The 18,014-nt window shown below is 38.7% G+C and overlaps 1 protein-coding gene across 6 annotated transcripts in view; it reads right to left on the bottom strand.

The window, feature by feature from the left end:
* Positions 1–7,242: 7,242 nt before the first annotated feature.
* Positions 7,243–18,014, bottom strand: part of LOC129774867 (hybrid signal transduction histidine kinase L-like) — a 97,820-nt gene continuing 87,048 nt past the window's right edge. For all 6 annotated transcript variants that reach the window (XM_055778901.1, XM_055778897.1, XM_055778902.1 and 3 more), the window contains 5 exons: positions 17,760–18,011; positions 17,107–17,707; positions 12,819–12,973; positions 12,576–12,727; positions 7,243–8,649 (listed from right to left, as the gene is read on the bottom strand). In XM_055778901.1, the coding sequence (XP_055634876.1) occupies positions 8,500–8,649; positions 12,576–12,727; positions 12,819–12,973; positions 17,107–17,707; positions 17,760–17,940 (1,239 nt within the window). In that variant the 5' untranslated portion in view covers positions 17,941–18,011 and the 3' untranslated portion in view covers positions 7,243–8,499. The remainder of the gene's footprint in view (positions 8,650–12,575; positions 12,728–12,818; positions 12,974–17,106; positions 17,708–17,759; positions 18,012–18,014) is intronic.

The following is an 18,014-nucleotide window of genomic DNA, read 5'->3' as shown; positions in this document are numbered from 1 at the left end:
AGCACTATTTGACGAAGCAGGATGATGAACCGGTCAGCGAATCTTACAGCAATAATCCTCTTTTTTATCAGAGAGCTCATATTTCGATGCTAACATGAAGAAACAAAGAAGCAAAACAACGTCACCTCGGAAAAGAGAATTATAAGGAAAACCTGCCGCTGAACATCTTTCGGGGCGAAATCTAAGCTTGTCTACCAGAGATTGAAAAATATGACCGATCGTGCAATATGACAGTACATGAAGAGATTCCAGCACTCCCTGATCACATCGTAGATGTTGCATGAACGATTACTGCCATGCAGCAGCTTAGTGAGGGTAGACAGTGCCCCCGGCAAACTATGGAAATGGCGCCCCGAAAAGTACCACTTTTTTCACTAGTTTCGAGATTGGAATATTTTTGTGAAAACTACTCACTTATATCAATGTTCACTTTGAGCATTTTATTCGTATTTAGAAGACTACAAATATCATTACCAGCTTCGCTTATTCTCTGGTCAATGCTTCACCTTGCGTGCTTTAGCTGAAGCAAAATGATCCACAATTGCATCTAAATAAAGGTCTTAGCGGTTTTTTCTCGATCGAATGAATTGCCAAGCCATTGACTTCTTTTAAAACGCAGATAATTTTGATTCAATAAAAGTTTGCTCAAACTGCGTTCGTACGATGCCACTGTAACTGGAAGCAGGAAGTAAAAATCGTAACGCCGTCTCGATGCTTCGAGAGAATATCTGAGAATACGGTTCAAGATGCCTAAAGGTGTCGAAGATTTTGTATCAGGAATAGGTGCTTCATATGCGTCTTGAACACTTCCACCTCTAACAAGTTCTTTGTTTCGACATCTGAAGAACACTTCCGCCCGAAATTTGACGCAACCTGCCACAATTGGTCCATGCTCATAAATGTTAGTCAGTCTCGCGTTATAAATGAAAAATGTGATGCTATATCCGCTATAGCATGCCAAACTTTTCTACCACGTGCGCCTTTTTTTTCAAAAGCTGGCGACAGATTACCAATACAATATGTTTTTCTAAGTAACCGTTAATAAGTAGTAGTTTAATTGTAAAATGTTGTATAAGGTAGCGAGAATAACGATTTCTTCTCAAAAACTAATTAGTTATAATAACAATAGTCTCTTTTATTTGTTATGTTTAATTCTTACTGCGAACAATGTTGTTTTAAACTCATTTTATCCTGGATGTTGTATCTGATAAAGCGCTGGAAACATTAGGCTGTATATTTTCGACTGGTTTTTCATATTTTTGTTCAAATGTACTCAAATTTATTTGCAAACAAGCTGCCAAATAGTAATCTGTCAAATCTGTTTTGATTGTATCCATAGTAGAAAATACTGTATCCGAGTGTAAGTATATCTGAAAAAAGTTATCAACAACCCGAGAAGTAAATTCCAATAAGTAGAGTAAATATATTTTTGAAATAGAAATTCTTTTGAAATCAAGATCTTTCTTGATTTTAAAAATATATCTCAATTAAAATTTGAGATTTATTTTTCAATTAATGCTTTTCAATTTCATTGATATTTCTTCTGTATTGATTCCATCATTGAATGGAAATTTTTGAAATAGTTTAATTTGAAATAATTTCAAATCTTCTGTCGAATTCATTTCGTAACAAAGAAATTTAATCTGCATAACGATCGTATTCATGTGTTTTAAACTGCTGATTTAGTCGCAATATTCTCGAATTTCTTTAAATTTCCTTTAAATCCTCCATCTCCGTCTCCTAAATTGTGCTTCTTATTTATTATTTAACTGACAAGGCCTGATGATCAATATTCCTTCAATTCACTCGGTAGTAGGTTGCCGGTCTCCAATTTCTTGGGCATCGCGTACTCGTCGCCAGGTCTCGCTCCACCTGGTCTAACCATCTAGCTCGCTGTGCTCCTGGTCGTCTGGTACCTACCGGATTTGAGGCAAACACCATCTTAGCAGGGTAGTTGTCCGGCATTCTTGTAACATGCCCTGCCCACCGTATCCGTCCAGCTTTAACCACCTTTTGAACACTGGGATCGCCGAAGAGCTGTGCGAGTTCATGGTTCATTGTTCGCCCCCACACTCCGTTCTCCTGCACGCCGCCGAAGATCGTTCTTAGCGCTCGTCTTTCGAAAGCTCCGTGCACTCGCAGGTCCTCTTCGAGCGTTTCATGACCGTAGAGAACAGCCGGTCTAATATGCGTTTGGCTCAGTCTGTTCGACCGCAATTGCTTGCGAAGCCCATAGTAGGCACGACTTCCGCTTGTAATACGCCTCCGAATCTCGCGGCTGCTGTCATTGTCCACCGTCACCAGTGAGTCAAGGTAGACGAACTCGTCAACAACCTCGAACTCATCGCCGTCGATGGTTACACTACTGTCTAAGCAGTCGGCCTGGGTTCCGCCTGCCAGTATGTAGTTCGTTTTGGACGCATTTATCTTCAATCCAATCTTCACTGGGATACGAATGAACTCGACAGTCCACCCGAAATCCGCACACAGCATTTCGTACCATCCATTAGCTTTAATCAGTCTAATCAGTTTCCCGGGAAAGCCGTTCTCGTCCATAATTTTCCAAAGCTCTTCGCGGTCGATGGTATCATACGCTGCTTTGAAATCGATGAACGGATGGTGCGTGGGGAGTCTGTATTCACGGCCTTTTTGGAGGATCTGCCGCAACGTAAAAATTTGATCGTCCGTCCTTCGTCGTCGTTGACCGTCCTTCAACGAAGCCGACCTGGTTACTTCCCACCAATCTGTTCGCAATTGGTGATAGTCGGCGGAAAATAATTTGGAATAGCACTTTGTAGGCAGCATCGAGGACGGTGATTGCACGATAGTCCTCACAGTCCAACTTGTCGCCCTTTTTGTATATCGGGCAGATAACCCCATCCTTCCACTCCTCCGGCAGTTGTTCTGCATCCCAAATTCTCACAAACGGCCGGTGCAGACAAATGGCCAGCTTCTCCGGGCCCATCCTTATAAGCTCCGCTCCGATGCCATCCTTCCCAGCGGATTTATTGTTTTTCAGCTGGTTGATGGCGTCCTTAACTTCGCTTATCAATGAAGCTGGCACCTCCTTCACGCTTGTCCCACCGACGAAATTGTTCTCCCCGCCGCCATGGTCCTCTGCTCCGCCATTCAGGTGTTCGTCGAAGTGCTGCTTCCACCTTTCCGTCACTTCATGATCGTCTTTCAGAATACACCCATTCTTATCCTGACACATTTCGGCTCGCGGCACAAAGCTTTTGCGGGATGTGTTGAGCTTCTGGTATAACTTTCGTGTTTCCTGAGACCGATGCAGCTGCTCCAACTCTGCATACTCCGCCTCCTCCAGGTAGCGCTTTTTCCCCCGGAAGATTTGGGAACGCTGCATCTTCTTCTGTCGATGTCTTTCCACGTTCTGACGAGTGGTACTGCGCAACTTAGCCGCCCGCGCAGCGTTCTCTTCATCTAAGTGAAAAAAAAAAATCATTTACTTGAAATGATCGAGTTTTCGACTTCGAATTCAATCTCGAAAAAACTCGAGAAAACAAACTCTGCAAAATATTCATTTGGAGCCAACGATCGTTTTCTTTTTGTTTTAATATTTTTTGGGAACGACTCCTGTTGTGACAAGAAAAAAACTACACGGGCGACCAGTCACTCGCGGTCTACGCTTTGGCCACTCCAGCGCTATAGCTTCTCCCCGCTGTTCCAACCGTGTGCATAGTATGCATTCTTATAATGCAGCTTAAGGGGGAATCCGGTCTGTTCAAAAATGTGTATGGTTGGGGTTCTCTAAGCAAACAATGAGGGTCAACCCCAAAATTTGGTTGAGATCGGTCCACAAGTAGAGAAAAGTAGAAGAAGAAGAAGAGTAGAGAAAATTTCCTACAAGAACCATCAGTTGGAGAATATTTTATGATGAGATTGGCTTGTTGTAGGTTAACTATGGGGTCATCCATTAGTGACTTGACAGTTTTGTGTATTCGAATCTTCAAAACATTTTGATGATCTGTCAATGTCAAAACTTTATCAAAATCAACATTTTCATCATATTTCGAGAGATGGACCTGTCGATTGGCCGTCTCGGTCATGCGACTTGACGCCATTGGATTTCTTTTTATGGGACTAAGTCAAGTCAGGCCAGCAACTTCAGAAGAGCTTAGAGACAACATCCAACGCGAAATTCTCAATTTAGTGGAAATGGCCCAACCGATCGATCGCTGTAAACGGACCGGGTGGTCATATGACCGAAATCGAAATTCATTCATAAAAAAAGTTGATTCTTAAAGAGTTAAACTACAATCAGAATATATTTGAACTCAATATCTCAAAAAACATGTGTTTCATACGCTAGCGCTGGCGACACCGTTTTTACTGTGCATGGATGAAGTTTACGTCGAGAATATTCTCTCGTTATCCCGTTATCCCCTTCTTTGTTTCTATCCTCGCAGCTGCATAAGTTGCTTATTATTGACGGCACGGTTAGGTAAGCACACAAATGAACAAGACAAATATATGGGAAAATGAGAATGCTTCCAATTTTCATCAATTCGAAACATTTCCAGACTATGGGATTGTAATGTATAGCATATCAAAAAAAACCTTAGAGAAATCCGATTCGATTGATATGCAAATCGTCAGAATCCGTCAGCGGAAAAAAATTGTTATTAACCCTCCTGTACTCGCGTGCAAAATCATAACACGTATACTCGCGCACGGTGTCACAGACCGAAAACTGAACTTCTCTGTAATGTTGCCATTGTGTATTTTTCAGGCTGCCAAATTCATTTGAAGAAGAGGGTATGATTGAATGAAAAAACTCCAAAAAATATGTTTTCTTCGTCTTCATTATGTTTTAATAGTCATCTAATTTAGCCTCCTTTAAAGTAGAGTATTTTTGATACTCCAACACAAATAACGAAATTCGAATTTTTCCCTGTTATTAAATGAAAGTAAGCAACTGAATATAATTCATGGAAGTATAAAGAGCTATAAAATAACATAAAAACGTATTAATCGATTGTGGTTTCATTGGAGTAAGAATCAGAACATAGCATAACTGCATGCTCGAAAAAACATATTTTTTACATTTCATGCAGTTGTTGCGTGTTTTTCGGGTCTTTTATCGAAGAGAAGAATGTGTAACGACCTTCTACATAATTATCAGATGATAAAGGTTCTGGAATATAAAGTTTGCATATCTCTAATATTCTTTGTTTCTTTTTTCTTGGTAAACTAAGAATCAATGCCTTTTTCTGGATGGGGCATAAAAAGATGATATCAAAGGATTTCTAGGAACTTCCTTTTCTTTTTCATGTTTTCTTGTCGATATTGTCCATTATAAAAAAGTTTCCCCGAAACTGTATTTGTCAAAAATAACCATAAGCTACCGATTAGTTTATAGTTTACTGTTCACAATTTTTCCACAAGTGAAACTCTTTCACAAGTGTGTATATGTATAACCATTATATTTAGCGAATAACTATACGAAAGTCAAAAATTTATATTTTACATTTGAACGTATGAATCTAACGACGAATATATCGACGAATAGTTAATATGTGGATCCGTTCAATCCAGCTACAAAAGGGACTGAAATCAAATAAGAATAGTCCGGTAATGATCTTATGCATTATATTCAATAAATATTCCACGCCACTAACATGAATTTATACATTTTATTCAACAATATTCTATTTATTTCATGAAAACGTGATCTGTTTTATGATTTGGCACCCTTAATGAGAGGCGTAGTTCTACGTAAAAAAAGTTGTCCTTAATCAAAGACCCGTTATGTCGTTTTTTATTTGACATCAAATATGTTAGTGCTATTGACGAATTGAAGTTAGATTTACAACCAGATGGCGGAGCGAGTAAAATGCTGATGTTTTGATTTTTGATATGGAATTCGTCTAAATTTGTTAGAAAAATCCGAAGTTCCCTAAATTTCCCGGATTCCACGCTGAAAAGGTTAGAAAATCATCATTTTACGATGTATTATGAAAAATGGCTATAAGAATAAAAAATGGTATAAGTGTTGTAACTTTAATTTTTTTTCAACTAGGTAAACGATGAGCAGCATGTGTTGCGTTAAAAATACTGCAAATCCTTCTCGTATCGGACCCTACATAATAAATTAAATTAGCCAACTTCATATGATATCGATTTCATCGCCATTACCCACAGTATTAATAAACTGTATAACCTGTACGCAAACTTAATTTTTTCGAAGATTTTCTATTAAGTATACAAAACTCTAGCTTTCTTACCATATACTGATGCTGACCACTACTCGGTCACACATCAATATATGGTTGAACTGAATCTAAAAAAAAAAAAAATGAATAATCACGACCGAAACTTGCTTTCAAGTGCGTACAATAAACAAACATCGTAAATTTCTAAAATGAAGTAACTTGACTTTGCAACGTATTAAAAATGTCGTTCAGAATAAAGAGCATTTGCTATTGCTATTCGCTATTTTGGTTTTTCAATATGAGGAAAAAAGCGGTCGTGGTACCTCGTTTGATTGTTATAACGTTATTTCCAGAGCCCTGAGTGCAAAAAATCATGGCTTTCACCTACTGAAACTGCAATATTTACTGCAAAGTCAAATCGTTTCGGCCGAAAAACGAAGCTCAATGTGTGGTGGGGCCAAGAAAATACAGTGTACATTAGCTACTAGAACCAGTTGAATACAGAGCGCTACCGACAACAAATGATAAATTTAAACTTTGGATTGATGGAAAAAAAAACAGAACGGAATGGATCCGAAGACACGTAATGTGATAAATCACTCAACTGGGAAACGTATTCTTCAAATCTGGCCCCGTTAGATTATCACATTTTTGCTTCAATGTTAGATTTTTGACTTTTTGCTTCAAAGTAGTACTTCACTGAATACAAAGATATCGAAAAATGGATCGGCGAATGGTTTTCGTCGAAACAAAAAAAAATTATTGGAAATGAATTCAAGAGATGGGTGAGGATTACTTCGAATGAGAGTATTTTGAGATTCTCCTGAAAACTGTGTACTTTTCATCGAAAAAAAAACGAATAATTCCAACCTGCACAACTGGTGCACTATCAAACGGAAGTGGAAGCAAACAATTCGCGCTTGAAGGTGTATCTCGGCTTGTGATCTATTTTGAATAAGGAATTTACAATGTTTCAGCAATAGAACGATTTTCAATTTAACAATTTGCGTGAAACAATATTATTGCTCATTTAAATTCGGATTGCTTTAGAGGCATGGAAGAGAAAATGTTCAATTCGCTTGATTTTTATTGTTTTATTTCTATCATCCACAAACAATACTATTTTCTCTCGTCACTTTCAAACATTCCAAACGAGGAATACAAGCTTTTCAAATAATCTTTTTAACGAAATAAAAAAAATCCAAATGTGTGACTTATCTTGCCAAGAACTGAGAAAAAAGCCTTAGATTATATTTTTTCAACCCATCATCAAGCTTCTCTCAATATTTGTTTTTCAACTCTTCCGTCTAATTATACGTTAACAATTAATATGGCCGAATGAAAGCAACGATATACGCCTGTTTGTTCTAAGTATCCCAATTTCACTACGTTTTCCCGATCCCCTACTAACAGAACTAGACTAAATGACTTAGATTTGACTAAACGTTTATGCACGTAATACGCTGGGTTTGAGGTACCCAAGCTGCAATCATTGGTAGAATTTGTTTGTGTTCGTCTCATAGATTTGTAGCGGCATGTGTGTGTTTTTTTTTTACAGGAAATGATATATTTGAGTTGTTTCGTTTCTATATGTTATATAGCTCTCTGTGACCGGAGGAAGAACGGTGCGTATTAAAAGTTCAGTTGTTCCGGAAGTATGGTAAAAAACAGTTATCGTCTCTCTGATATTGTTTAATGTTCTCTATGCGTTAGCTCCTGTTCTCGGGTTTCTAAATGTGAATAGGCTTTATTTTAGTTTCGTCTTTCTCTCTATTATGATAGTGATTATTTTTCTTCTTCACAAGGGGAAATCTATCAGTCTTTGTAAACGTTATTTTTCAGTAGTCGAAATATGTCAATTTCTTTTATAAATAACAACATTCACTTTCTCTCAATTCTATGATATTCCATTTTTGGAAACTTCTTCAAACTACTAACGACTAAATTTCAGATTCTAGGAGATGTTCGTTTCGGTGGCCAATTGTGGCATTCCGTGGGAAAACGTAAATACATAGTGTTCAATTTGCTAGCGCGGAAGATTCCAATTGGTTTCGAAAGTAGAAAAAAGCTTGTTAAAACGATTTTTCTCCCTATGATTCGTACAGAACTGGTAAAAAGTTGTACCCACTGAGACAGCTAAGCCAATTTTTCGATAAACCATCAACATGCACACTAAATATCATTTACAAATGTCTGTTGTGTCACTTGAAGCGCGGATCAAACTTTTCTTTTTCTACACCAAAAGGAAAATGTTTGTTTTTGTTTTGTTTACACATTCGATTTACATTATCTAAGGATTGTTACCCGAAAGGGTTTCGCCCAAAATTTAAAGAGCCGTTCGCTCGTCGTAGATCACTACCGCATCCTGGTCGGCCAGTGGAAGTGAGGAAAGATTCTGAGAACGTGATCGGCACAAGGCGATAATGGCCGCTTCGTCGTTCCGCATGCGGTTGCGTCGTTTCTTGCTGAAATTAACCTTTAATGTGGAGATAAAATTCTGCAATTAATCTGTGTTTATAATGAAGCGAGGCATTGATACAGGGTCCCCCAATACAGACGAAGTAAAGTAAAATTATATATACAGGGAAACTTCGATATTACGTACATTTTACTTTCAAATTGTGCGTTGTATCGAATTGTACGTTATATCGAAGCATAATAAAGAACTAAGAAATATAGTTTATATTACGTTTTTGTTTTGCTGTTTGGGTAAGATAAATAAATAATGATTGAAAAGTTCAACTAGAAGATGAAGTTAATCTTTCTCATGATCATACTGTTGATTAAAGCTTGTTCATTTAGAATCCGGGATCATAAAACCATTTGTATCTCGGGATTGGTGAAAGGTACAAAAAATGTTTCTATATCAAAATATAGATAATTTATTTTAAAAATTATTCCTTTACAGTGTTGATGAATTTTCATACTTTTCTACGGATACGCTTCATCAAAGTTTGGACTCTCTGTTGGTCAACATCAGCAGCCATTTTATTCCACGATCTCTTCATGTCTGCAGCATCCCGAGTCACTTTGGCACACATTCCGCAATTACGCTTCACAATCGCCCAATATTTTTCGATTGTGCGGAATTGGGAGGATTGGGGCCTTTTTCAGTGTAATCGATTCTATTGTCACGGGGATCACTGAAGCACCCTTGGACTATAAAGGCACCTTACCAAATCTGGCCAAAACTTCACTGGATGTTTCTGCAGGCACTCTTTTCTATACATTCTCGAGTCAATTGTCTTGTTTGTGATGACATCCTTGGTTTTCTATCCACAGCTACGAATCCCTTGCAAAATCATGCACTTCCTGGCATATTTATCAGCGAAAACGAACTTAAGTTTACTGGGAATGTCTCGTCTAGCAGTACCCTTCTAGAATATCTGGCTTGGCAGCTGTACAAAATCCATCTTTACGTACATTTCGTCATCCATCAGCAAGCATCCTTCGTACTTTGCCAAAACCTTGCTGTAAAACTTTCAATGCACAGGTGGTCTTTTGGCTTCCAAATTTTGCTTCAGGGTCCTGTTTGTTTGCTTGCAGGCACGGACATTTCGATAACCTTTTCGCATATGGATTCTCCGGATTTGGGCGTTGGTTAAAGTTGTGTTTGTGGCGATGTCGTAGTCCGAGAGTTTGCGTTAATTATCTCATTACTTTAAACGTCAGCTTCCGATCGTGTGTTTTACTGAGATCCGTCCACTGATCCATCAGAACAACACTTGCGCGTTTACGAAAATGTTTCAGTTCATCATTTACTGCCGAATTAGCCACCTTCAGCGCTTTCACCGTCGAAAGTTACAGGGTTTCCACACAATTTACTGTCAACATTTTTGAGATACGCCTACTACGACCGCTGGTATAAAATGATCTGGGATTCCGGATTCTAACAGAAAATTTTAAAATGTAGCTTCAGGGTGAAATTGATCAATCTATATTTTTCAGAATTTTCTAGTATCATATGCACAAAAATGTATAGACATTCAATTAGTTCTTCACCTACGGTCATTTTAATGATACTTTAAGGGTTTGAGGTTACAAAAACCTGATTTAATCCATCGAAAGGTGTGGTTATGTCTTTCCATAACTCGATTTGAACACAGATCTGCATGTCATTCGGAGACCACTCGGGTTATCCTAATGTAGCCAAAACTCCTTAAAATGGTCACCAATGAGCTAGTTTTGACAAACCAAGACGATCGATATGTCGCATGATGGGATTCGGTTCTGGTCATTCGTGGTGTTTTTTTGTAAAATAGTTTTTTTTTCACTTGTTTGAATAGTAACAACAAGTATTTGATTACTTTTTCAACTCATCAAGTATCGGCTAGAAGTGAATTAACATGTTTAGCATCTGTAAATATTGTTTTGATGTATTGAAAATATGTTTTTACCATAGTTGAAAATGGAAACCAAAAAGCTATCCAGAAAAATGTTAATTTGCATGCAATTTAATAAGTGATTCGTTGAGAACCATTGACAAAAAGAACCTTCAGATGATTATTGAACATGTCAGATTAAAAAAGTTTAAAACCTAATTGCATAATACCTCTGGAAATTTATGTTTGTTTTCAACAATACGTTTGATTAATTTCACCCCGGTGATCAATTTGCCCCTGGATGACGGTACTTTTAGGGTATGACATAAAAAAAATCATTATTAGCTTTAAAAAAATACTCATTCAATTACTACAGACACTACAATTACATTTGCAAGTCATTCGTGTGTTTGATGATGCTTATACATAGTTTTTTTGAATCTAGATTGCATACTACCATTTTCTCAAATTTTTCGGCCACCACGATGTTTGACCAATTATCACTTATTTTTAGGCATCCAATTTCTGTCCATCATCTTTGCAAATGCTCGTTTTCTGAAATCGTGATTTCCTTACGGAGTATTTTTTTCTTTAGGCTACAGAATTAATTCTCCACAACTTGTACATTCCCATTGTAGAATCCTAGAAACGCTTCTAACACAACGTTAATGCTAGTCTAATTGGAACATTTTCTGGGATTCACATTGCCGTAGACTTGAGCGTCCAATCATCAAAATCGAATCTTTCTTCTTTTTTGTTCAGCTCCACGAAAATCCTGTGACAAATATCATTTGAAATGATCTGCCTTTCGCTGTGTTTCATTTGAAATGATCTGCCATTGTTCTAATAATTTCTTCTGTTGCTATTCCAACCTAAAATTCTTCTCGCTTGTCAAATGATCTTCATATTTAATAGCATTGGACATTAAAACAACGTAAGATTCCTCGCAGATATTTGTGATAATGTTCGAATAAAAATCTTTCAGCTCTTAATGTAGTGAATTCAGGCTTTTCAGCCGGGAACAAACGATTCAATCTGTTGATCTGGGGCAAAACATACGTCGCACCGTCCGACGCGAATCCTTTCAGACGATCCTTGCAAGGAATTTCGGTCTTATGAAACTGATCAGTTGAAAATGAAAATGCTTGATAATGCTTTTATGATCAGCAGCACCAAGCGATACTGTGGCGTAAAAGTCGTCATGTACCTCAATGCTGCTTTGTTCAAATGTAAGAATTTTCACAAATGGAAAAAAAACTGTACCAATTTGTACTTTTTGACGAAAATCTGTACTCTGTACCGTACAGAATCTGTACAAAAAATAACGAAAAAATCCGTACCATTCCATGTAAATCTGTACGTGTGGCAACACTGGCCAGGACCTCCAGAGGCAGCATCATGGTGTGGGGCTGTTACTCCTGGGTTGGCATGGGAAACTTAGCGTAGGTCAACGGGATTATGACTGCCGATGGCTACATCGACATTTTGTGCGAGAACCTGGAAGAATCCACGCTGAAAATGGAACTACACCTTCCGGCAAGATAAGAACCCGAAGCATATTGGGAAGAAAACAGGAGCATTCCTCCAATCGGCCCTGATCAAACTAATGGTGAGGCCACTCCAAAGCCCCGATTTGATTCCCATTGAGTATTTATGGGTGATTTTGGCCAAAATGGTCTACTAATTACGTAGTATTTATTGGAATACCGAAAAATTTGAAAAAATCCATTTCGGGGTGGATTTTTTGGTGCCCATCATTATAGCTAATAAACTAAGTTATCATTTGATGCCAATACCTTTCCATACGGATGGATTCCAAAGCCATGAAAAATTATCAACGTTGCTGTTCGCTTTTTTGAACGCTTGGCCTAATAATGGTTAAAGCATGCTGTTCAACTGAAAAATATTTCCCTGTAACTGAATTGGAGAATCCTGTATTGATTGTGACCCAACAGAGAATTTATTCTCGTACAATGCTACACAAACATTGTAGCAAAACGACGCCTAACAGCACCACATTTGCTTCCCTTCCGCGTAATGCGTTACGTTTTTTTTAAATAGAAACCCCGGATTTACCTACCTTCGCGTACAGTTCTTCCAGATCGTCCGCGTTCGAAAGTGGCCGCTGTTTGTTTTTGCCCCACGATGGCAGTGATCGGGTTCGGTAGGACGTGTTGCCTCCATCGTCGTCATTCTCGCCGCTGCCGTCTCCGCTGGTGCCATCATTTATCACTGCGGTTGTGGGAGTGGGTGGAAGAAAAAATAGTAAAAAAAATTGGCTGTTCCATGGGAACGGTTTAGTGTATCATGCACCGTTACTTACCCCCACTGGAGGCATAAAGCGGATTGATTGCCCACATGGATTTGTGATGCACCAGTTGGCCCTGGTGATGCTGCTGCTGCTGTTGGTAATGATGATGATGCTGTTGCTGTTGTTGCTGTTGGTGGTAGTGATGCTGTTGAGTTTGGTGCTGCTCTCTGAAAATAATGAATTGCATGCCATTGAGAATAATGAATGCGTAAATGTGTGCAAAAACTAATTTGAAATATAATGAGCGTACAAATTAATCCACATTATCAGCGACCGATTGTTATGACGGGACATGATAATTGAAAATATTGACGTCGTACGGATGAACGTTAATAAAACAGAAGTCTATGAATACTTACCTTCACAAAATAACATGGCTAAAAACGACATATTTTTTCTGTCAATGACGTACACGATGAGCGACTGTAAAGACTATCTACGATTGTTCATAGCTCATCGTACAAATGAAGTAGAATAATTCAATTTTCCACAAACAACGTTTACATTGTATGAATTTTAACAGATTACATTGTATAGTTTCCAAGTGTATGTGAAGCAATGAATCGAGAACAACTTGAAAATTCGTTCAGTCGCACCTCTTCAAGAAGCACTTAAGGTGAATGTGGAAGAAAGCCACAAATGGCTGCCACAATGGCGCTCATTTCTTTTATCTTCCTCCCTCACCACTCGCCCGAAATTCAATAATTTGGTGAACCAGTATGAAGAAAATGATCGTTTTTAATCAAGTAATCATCATCCATCAAGTAATATCAACCAAACTCTAATCGATTACTCACAAGATATTTAATTTTCATCTGCCGTCGCAATTCATAGTGAAAAACGTCGGAAAACTCGAGCTAGTGCTCTGAAGGTTAAATTTTCATTTTAAAATTTTCCGCAATGGTATTGGTAGAAGCATCGTATTTTCTTCGACACTGATGCCAGACAACATCATCGAAACAGCCTTATGATAACCACCCAATAAAATGTTATTCCTGGGTCATGGCGTTTCATGTCATGGAGATCAATAAAATAAAATTGTGTTGATATGAGTACAATTATTGTTTTTACGATTAATGGGTCTATAATGTAAGTTCAGCAACTTTAACATTGGTTAAGAAAATTGTATTGCAGAGCTCGGAACACTGCCACGGATGCCTCTGCTATCAATAATAGTAAACAGAAAAGTATTACATTCGATTAAAATGCCTCGGTCGACGAAGAAGGATTAAAGCTCTCCAACGTGAATATGTGTAAAAAATACGATCAACAAAGGAAAATATTAAGGAATTATCAACAACGAGTTACTGTGCGGAAGAACAATACCAAAAGAGACCCAATTCGCATGTGTTATAAATTTGCTCATGTTACGCTCGCGTATGATCAGAATTTTAGTTCATACGCAAATACACCTTCTATATATATATATTTATATTTGTAATTGTTCATCGGAACACATCGTTCGTACATTTTTTCTCAGTTTTGAATTGTTATTTTTTTTCAAATGTATTCTAAGACTCGTGTCAGTGAAACGCCACACAGTCTGATAAGTGAATTGATCTATTTACGTACAAAAATCAAAACAAACTGTGTGATTTTCTCTTCTCTCACAAACACTATTACCCCATGAAAACACGTATTTTTACCTATACGACTACAATGGCTTCCCCCACCTTCACCTTAAGGTGTATATCTTATTGATTTTAATAAAATTCACCTGTCACAAACAGTATTGATTCACTTTAAAAGGTGTTACGATTAAAATTTGGTGAAATAAGATTGAGGGTAAATTGATTATTTTTTTATTAAAAAATTCTAATTATTTACCATTCAATCAGCAGCATAAATACAGAACAAAATCACCTAATCGTGGAGGCGATCTGGCGTAGTGGTAACATCCGTACCTCTCACGCTAAAGGGCACGAACTCAATTTTCACCCCGGAAATTCTTCCAAATATGGAACTAAAGTGACGAACCAACCAAAAAGTGTTGAAAGTCACTATAGTACAGAAAAAAACACCTAGCTTCCGGTTGATCAAATCCGTTTTGACGGGCCTTACTTTTAACTTCTACCAATGGTCCACTTTGTTCGTCGCAGAACGCCAGATTGCCTTCAACTGCTTCTCGCTCCAGACAGTCATTATGAACCTTCACGGTCTTTGTTCTGAAATGGAAAGATGTCAAATTTGGCCAAAACAGCAATCGTACTGCTTCAGGAAAGGGAGCAGAAGTTTTTACAGACACTTGTTCACGTAAACTACGAAATTTTCGCGCTGCGTTAACAAAATTCTGATTAATTGTTTCTCTTTCATCAAATGTTCAACGACTCGCATTCAAAATGCTATAATGTGTACATTAGGGTTCCAATGAATGTATTGGAAAAAACCGATCTTAAAAATTCAAAAAGTTACCCCATACAAAATGTTCGCCACCTCGAAAAAACACTCTATGCCAAATTTCAGCTCAATCGGACTTAAGGGAGAGTGGCACAAAGTGGTCAAAGTTTGAGTAAGTGAAACTAAATCACATGCAAAACTCCAGAACGACAATTATTTTCTTGGTGACCTGACGATGGTCTAGCTTGATGATTCCTCACATAATTGTATGGCCCACAACTTTAACCTGCCTGTTTTGTCATGGTGTCAGTTCGATGCAATAATTGAAATGCCAGAGACATCAGCGAGTGACATATTTGGTAGCGTCCTAAGCTTAAGGAGAAATGAAGCGATGTTCGCTGCTTTGAGTATAGAACGAGACTGAACATTTGCCTCAACAGAGATCCACTATTTACGAGGTATGGCTATTAAATAACGAGACTGGTTACGAAAAAGGGTTATATTTTAAAAATTACGGTACAACCATATGCTCCCCTCCAATATAGTCCCCTTGGCTCCTCTCACACCTTTCCATACGTTTTTTCCATTGTTCGAAGCAGTGCTGAAACTCTTCTTTTGTGATGGCTTTCAAAAGTCGCGTCGCTTTTTCCTTCGCCTCTTCTACGGACTGAAATTGGGTACCTTTCAACACGGATTTGATCTTGGGGAAAAGAAAAAAATCGCATGGGGCTAGATCTGGCGAGTACGTTGCATGTTCGAGCCCTGGAATGTCCTTATCGGCTAAAACTTGCTTCACCGAGAGCGCGTTATGGGCAGGTGCATTGTTGTTCGTGTTTTTCGGCACACATGATTTCCGACGCGCACTACAAACCACGTTCCATTCAAACCGAGCAGCAGTGCAAACTACTATAGTAACAAAAACGTGTTTTCATACGTTTATAGTAGACACTTCAAGCTACCGAACCGTTTTCGTTTTCCCCCCTCCCTTCTAGGGCATCGTCCAGGCGCGCAGTCACGTTATTTAATAGCCATACCTCGTATACCCTAGCAAATGTTCTCTTTGCTACTTATTTTATCGCGACTATATAAGTTACTCCTTATTGCGGGTATGGGAAAATGGGAATGTTCCTAGTTTTCATCAGTGTAAGCCATTTACAAACCAGAGGATTGTAATGTAACAAATAGCATATCAAACAAATCTTATTTCCGAATCTCTGATTCGTTCGGTATGAGAATCAATTCGTTCGCTGCAAATATAGTTATTAGTGTTAACTTTAATTTATAAAAACGTGACCTGTTTTCTGATTTGGCATTCTGAATGAAAGACGTAGTACTACGTCAAAAAACAATTGTGGGCGAGACGAATTTCGCCGGGTCTGAAAACAGATGATGTAGAAAAGTGTTCGCTTGATATGTCGGAATTTATTCCAAAATGAAGGCCATTCGAATACAATATTTATTTTTTGAAACAAAATTGTTGCTTCAGCATACCGATTACTTTGAGAAGTTTTGGATCGCAGGATACGTTTGCAACAATGGTTTCACCGTCGTTGTACGGCGAAAGGTACAAAAACGTTTCGCACACGTAAAATTCATCAATTAAGTGTTAGGTAACAAACTGTTCCCATTCGTCAACGAGAGATGCAAATGATGTGCTAGAACGAATGTGAATGTGAGTTTTGCCCGTACGATACAAAAGAAAGTCGTTCTGCATCCTTACCGCGGATAACAAAGGATTTATTTCAACCATTCTTTCGGATTCAATCAGTTTTTCAGCGTTATCATCCCACGTCATCCTGAACACTGAACATACATTTTAAATAGCAATTACCCTTAAGGCAGAGCTCTGAGAAAAAGTTAACATAAAACTCTATCAACTTCCGAGGGATTCCAACTGATTAGGATGGGTGAATAAGACATTAAATATAAAACGCGATCACAAGAAATATGTTTCACTATTTACCTTTCCTGCTGGTGCTGGAGTGCCTGTTGCTGAGTGGGATGCGCATAATGTGTCAGTTTCTGGTGTTGATGTTGTTGCATATGTTGCAGTTGTTGTTGTTGTTGTTGCTGTTGATGCTGTTGCTGTTGCTGATTGTAGTACTGCTGAAGAGTTTGTTGATGTTGTGTTGGTGCATACGGACTACCCTGTTGCTGCTGTTGATGCTGTTGGATGTGGGTATAGTGCGCATGATATTGTTGCTGTTGTTGTTGTTGCTGCTGCTGTTGCTGTTGATGGTGTATGCATTGATGGTGATGTTGATACTGCTGTTTTTGCTGTTGATACTGCTGGTGTGAAAATTGGGGCGAATTGCTGTATTTGTATGCAGCAGTGTTGCTACCGCTACCGCTGGGATGACATGGGATGCCGGTTGATGGTGCAGGGCAGCTCTGTTGGTTGCTGTGATGAATGTTGCTGCTGGTGCCGCTGCCGCTGTTATTCTTGCTTCCGGTAGGTGGAGGAGGTGCACTATACTGTGGGGGGCATATTCCAATGGATAAGGGCATTACTAGCTGGTTGGACTCACCGGTTTGCGATTTCGGCACGATCGAACTGTGGGATACTAGAGAAATGTGTTAGATAATGCTACTCTACTCATGGTACCAATCACTCACCACCGCTCCCGACGTAATAACCCGCGTTGAGCAGTTTGCGTGTTCTCGGCTGTAACCAACAGCAGAAGAAGAGTGTCGCTAGTATCACACTCAATATCACAATGGTCCCGATCAGGATACCCCAGATCAGCGTTGGTAAGCCCCAGATTGACTTCGCCGCGGTGGCCTCAATCGGATACATCCGGGCGGTTAGCGTTACCGATTGCTGATAGAGTCCATTGGTACTGTTGAACAGCAGCACGTCCTCTGGCCCTA

Source organism: Toxorhynchites rutilus, chromosome 3 (assembly GCF_029784135.1).
Source record: "Toxorhynchites rutilus septentrionalis strain SRP chromosome 3, ASM2978413v1, whole genome shotgun sequence".
In the NCBI taxonomy this organism is placed as follows: domain Eukaryota; kingdom Metazoa; phylum Arthropoda; class Insecta; order Diptera; family Culicidae; genus Toxorhynchites; species Toxorhynchites rutilus.
This window is presented reverse-complemented; position numbering and strand designations above follow the sequence as displayed.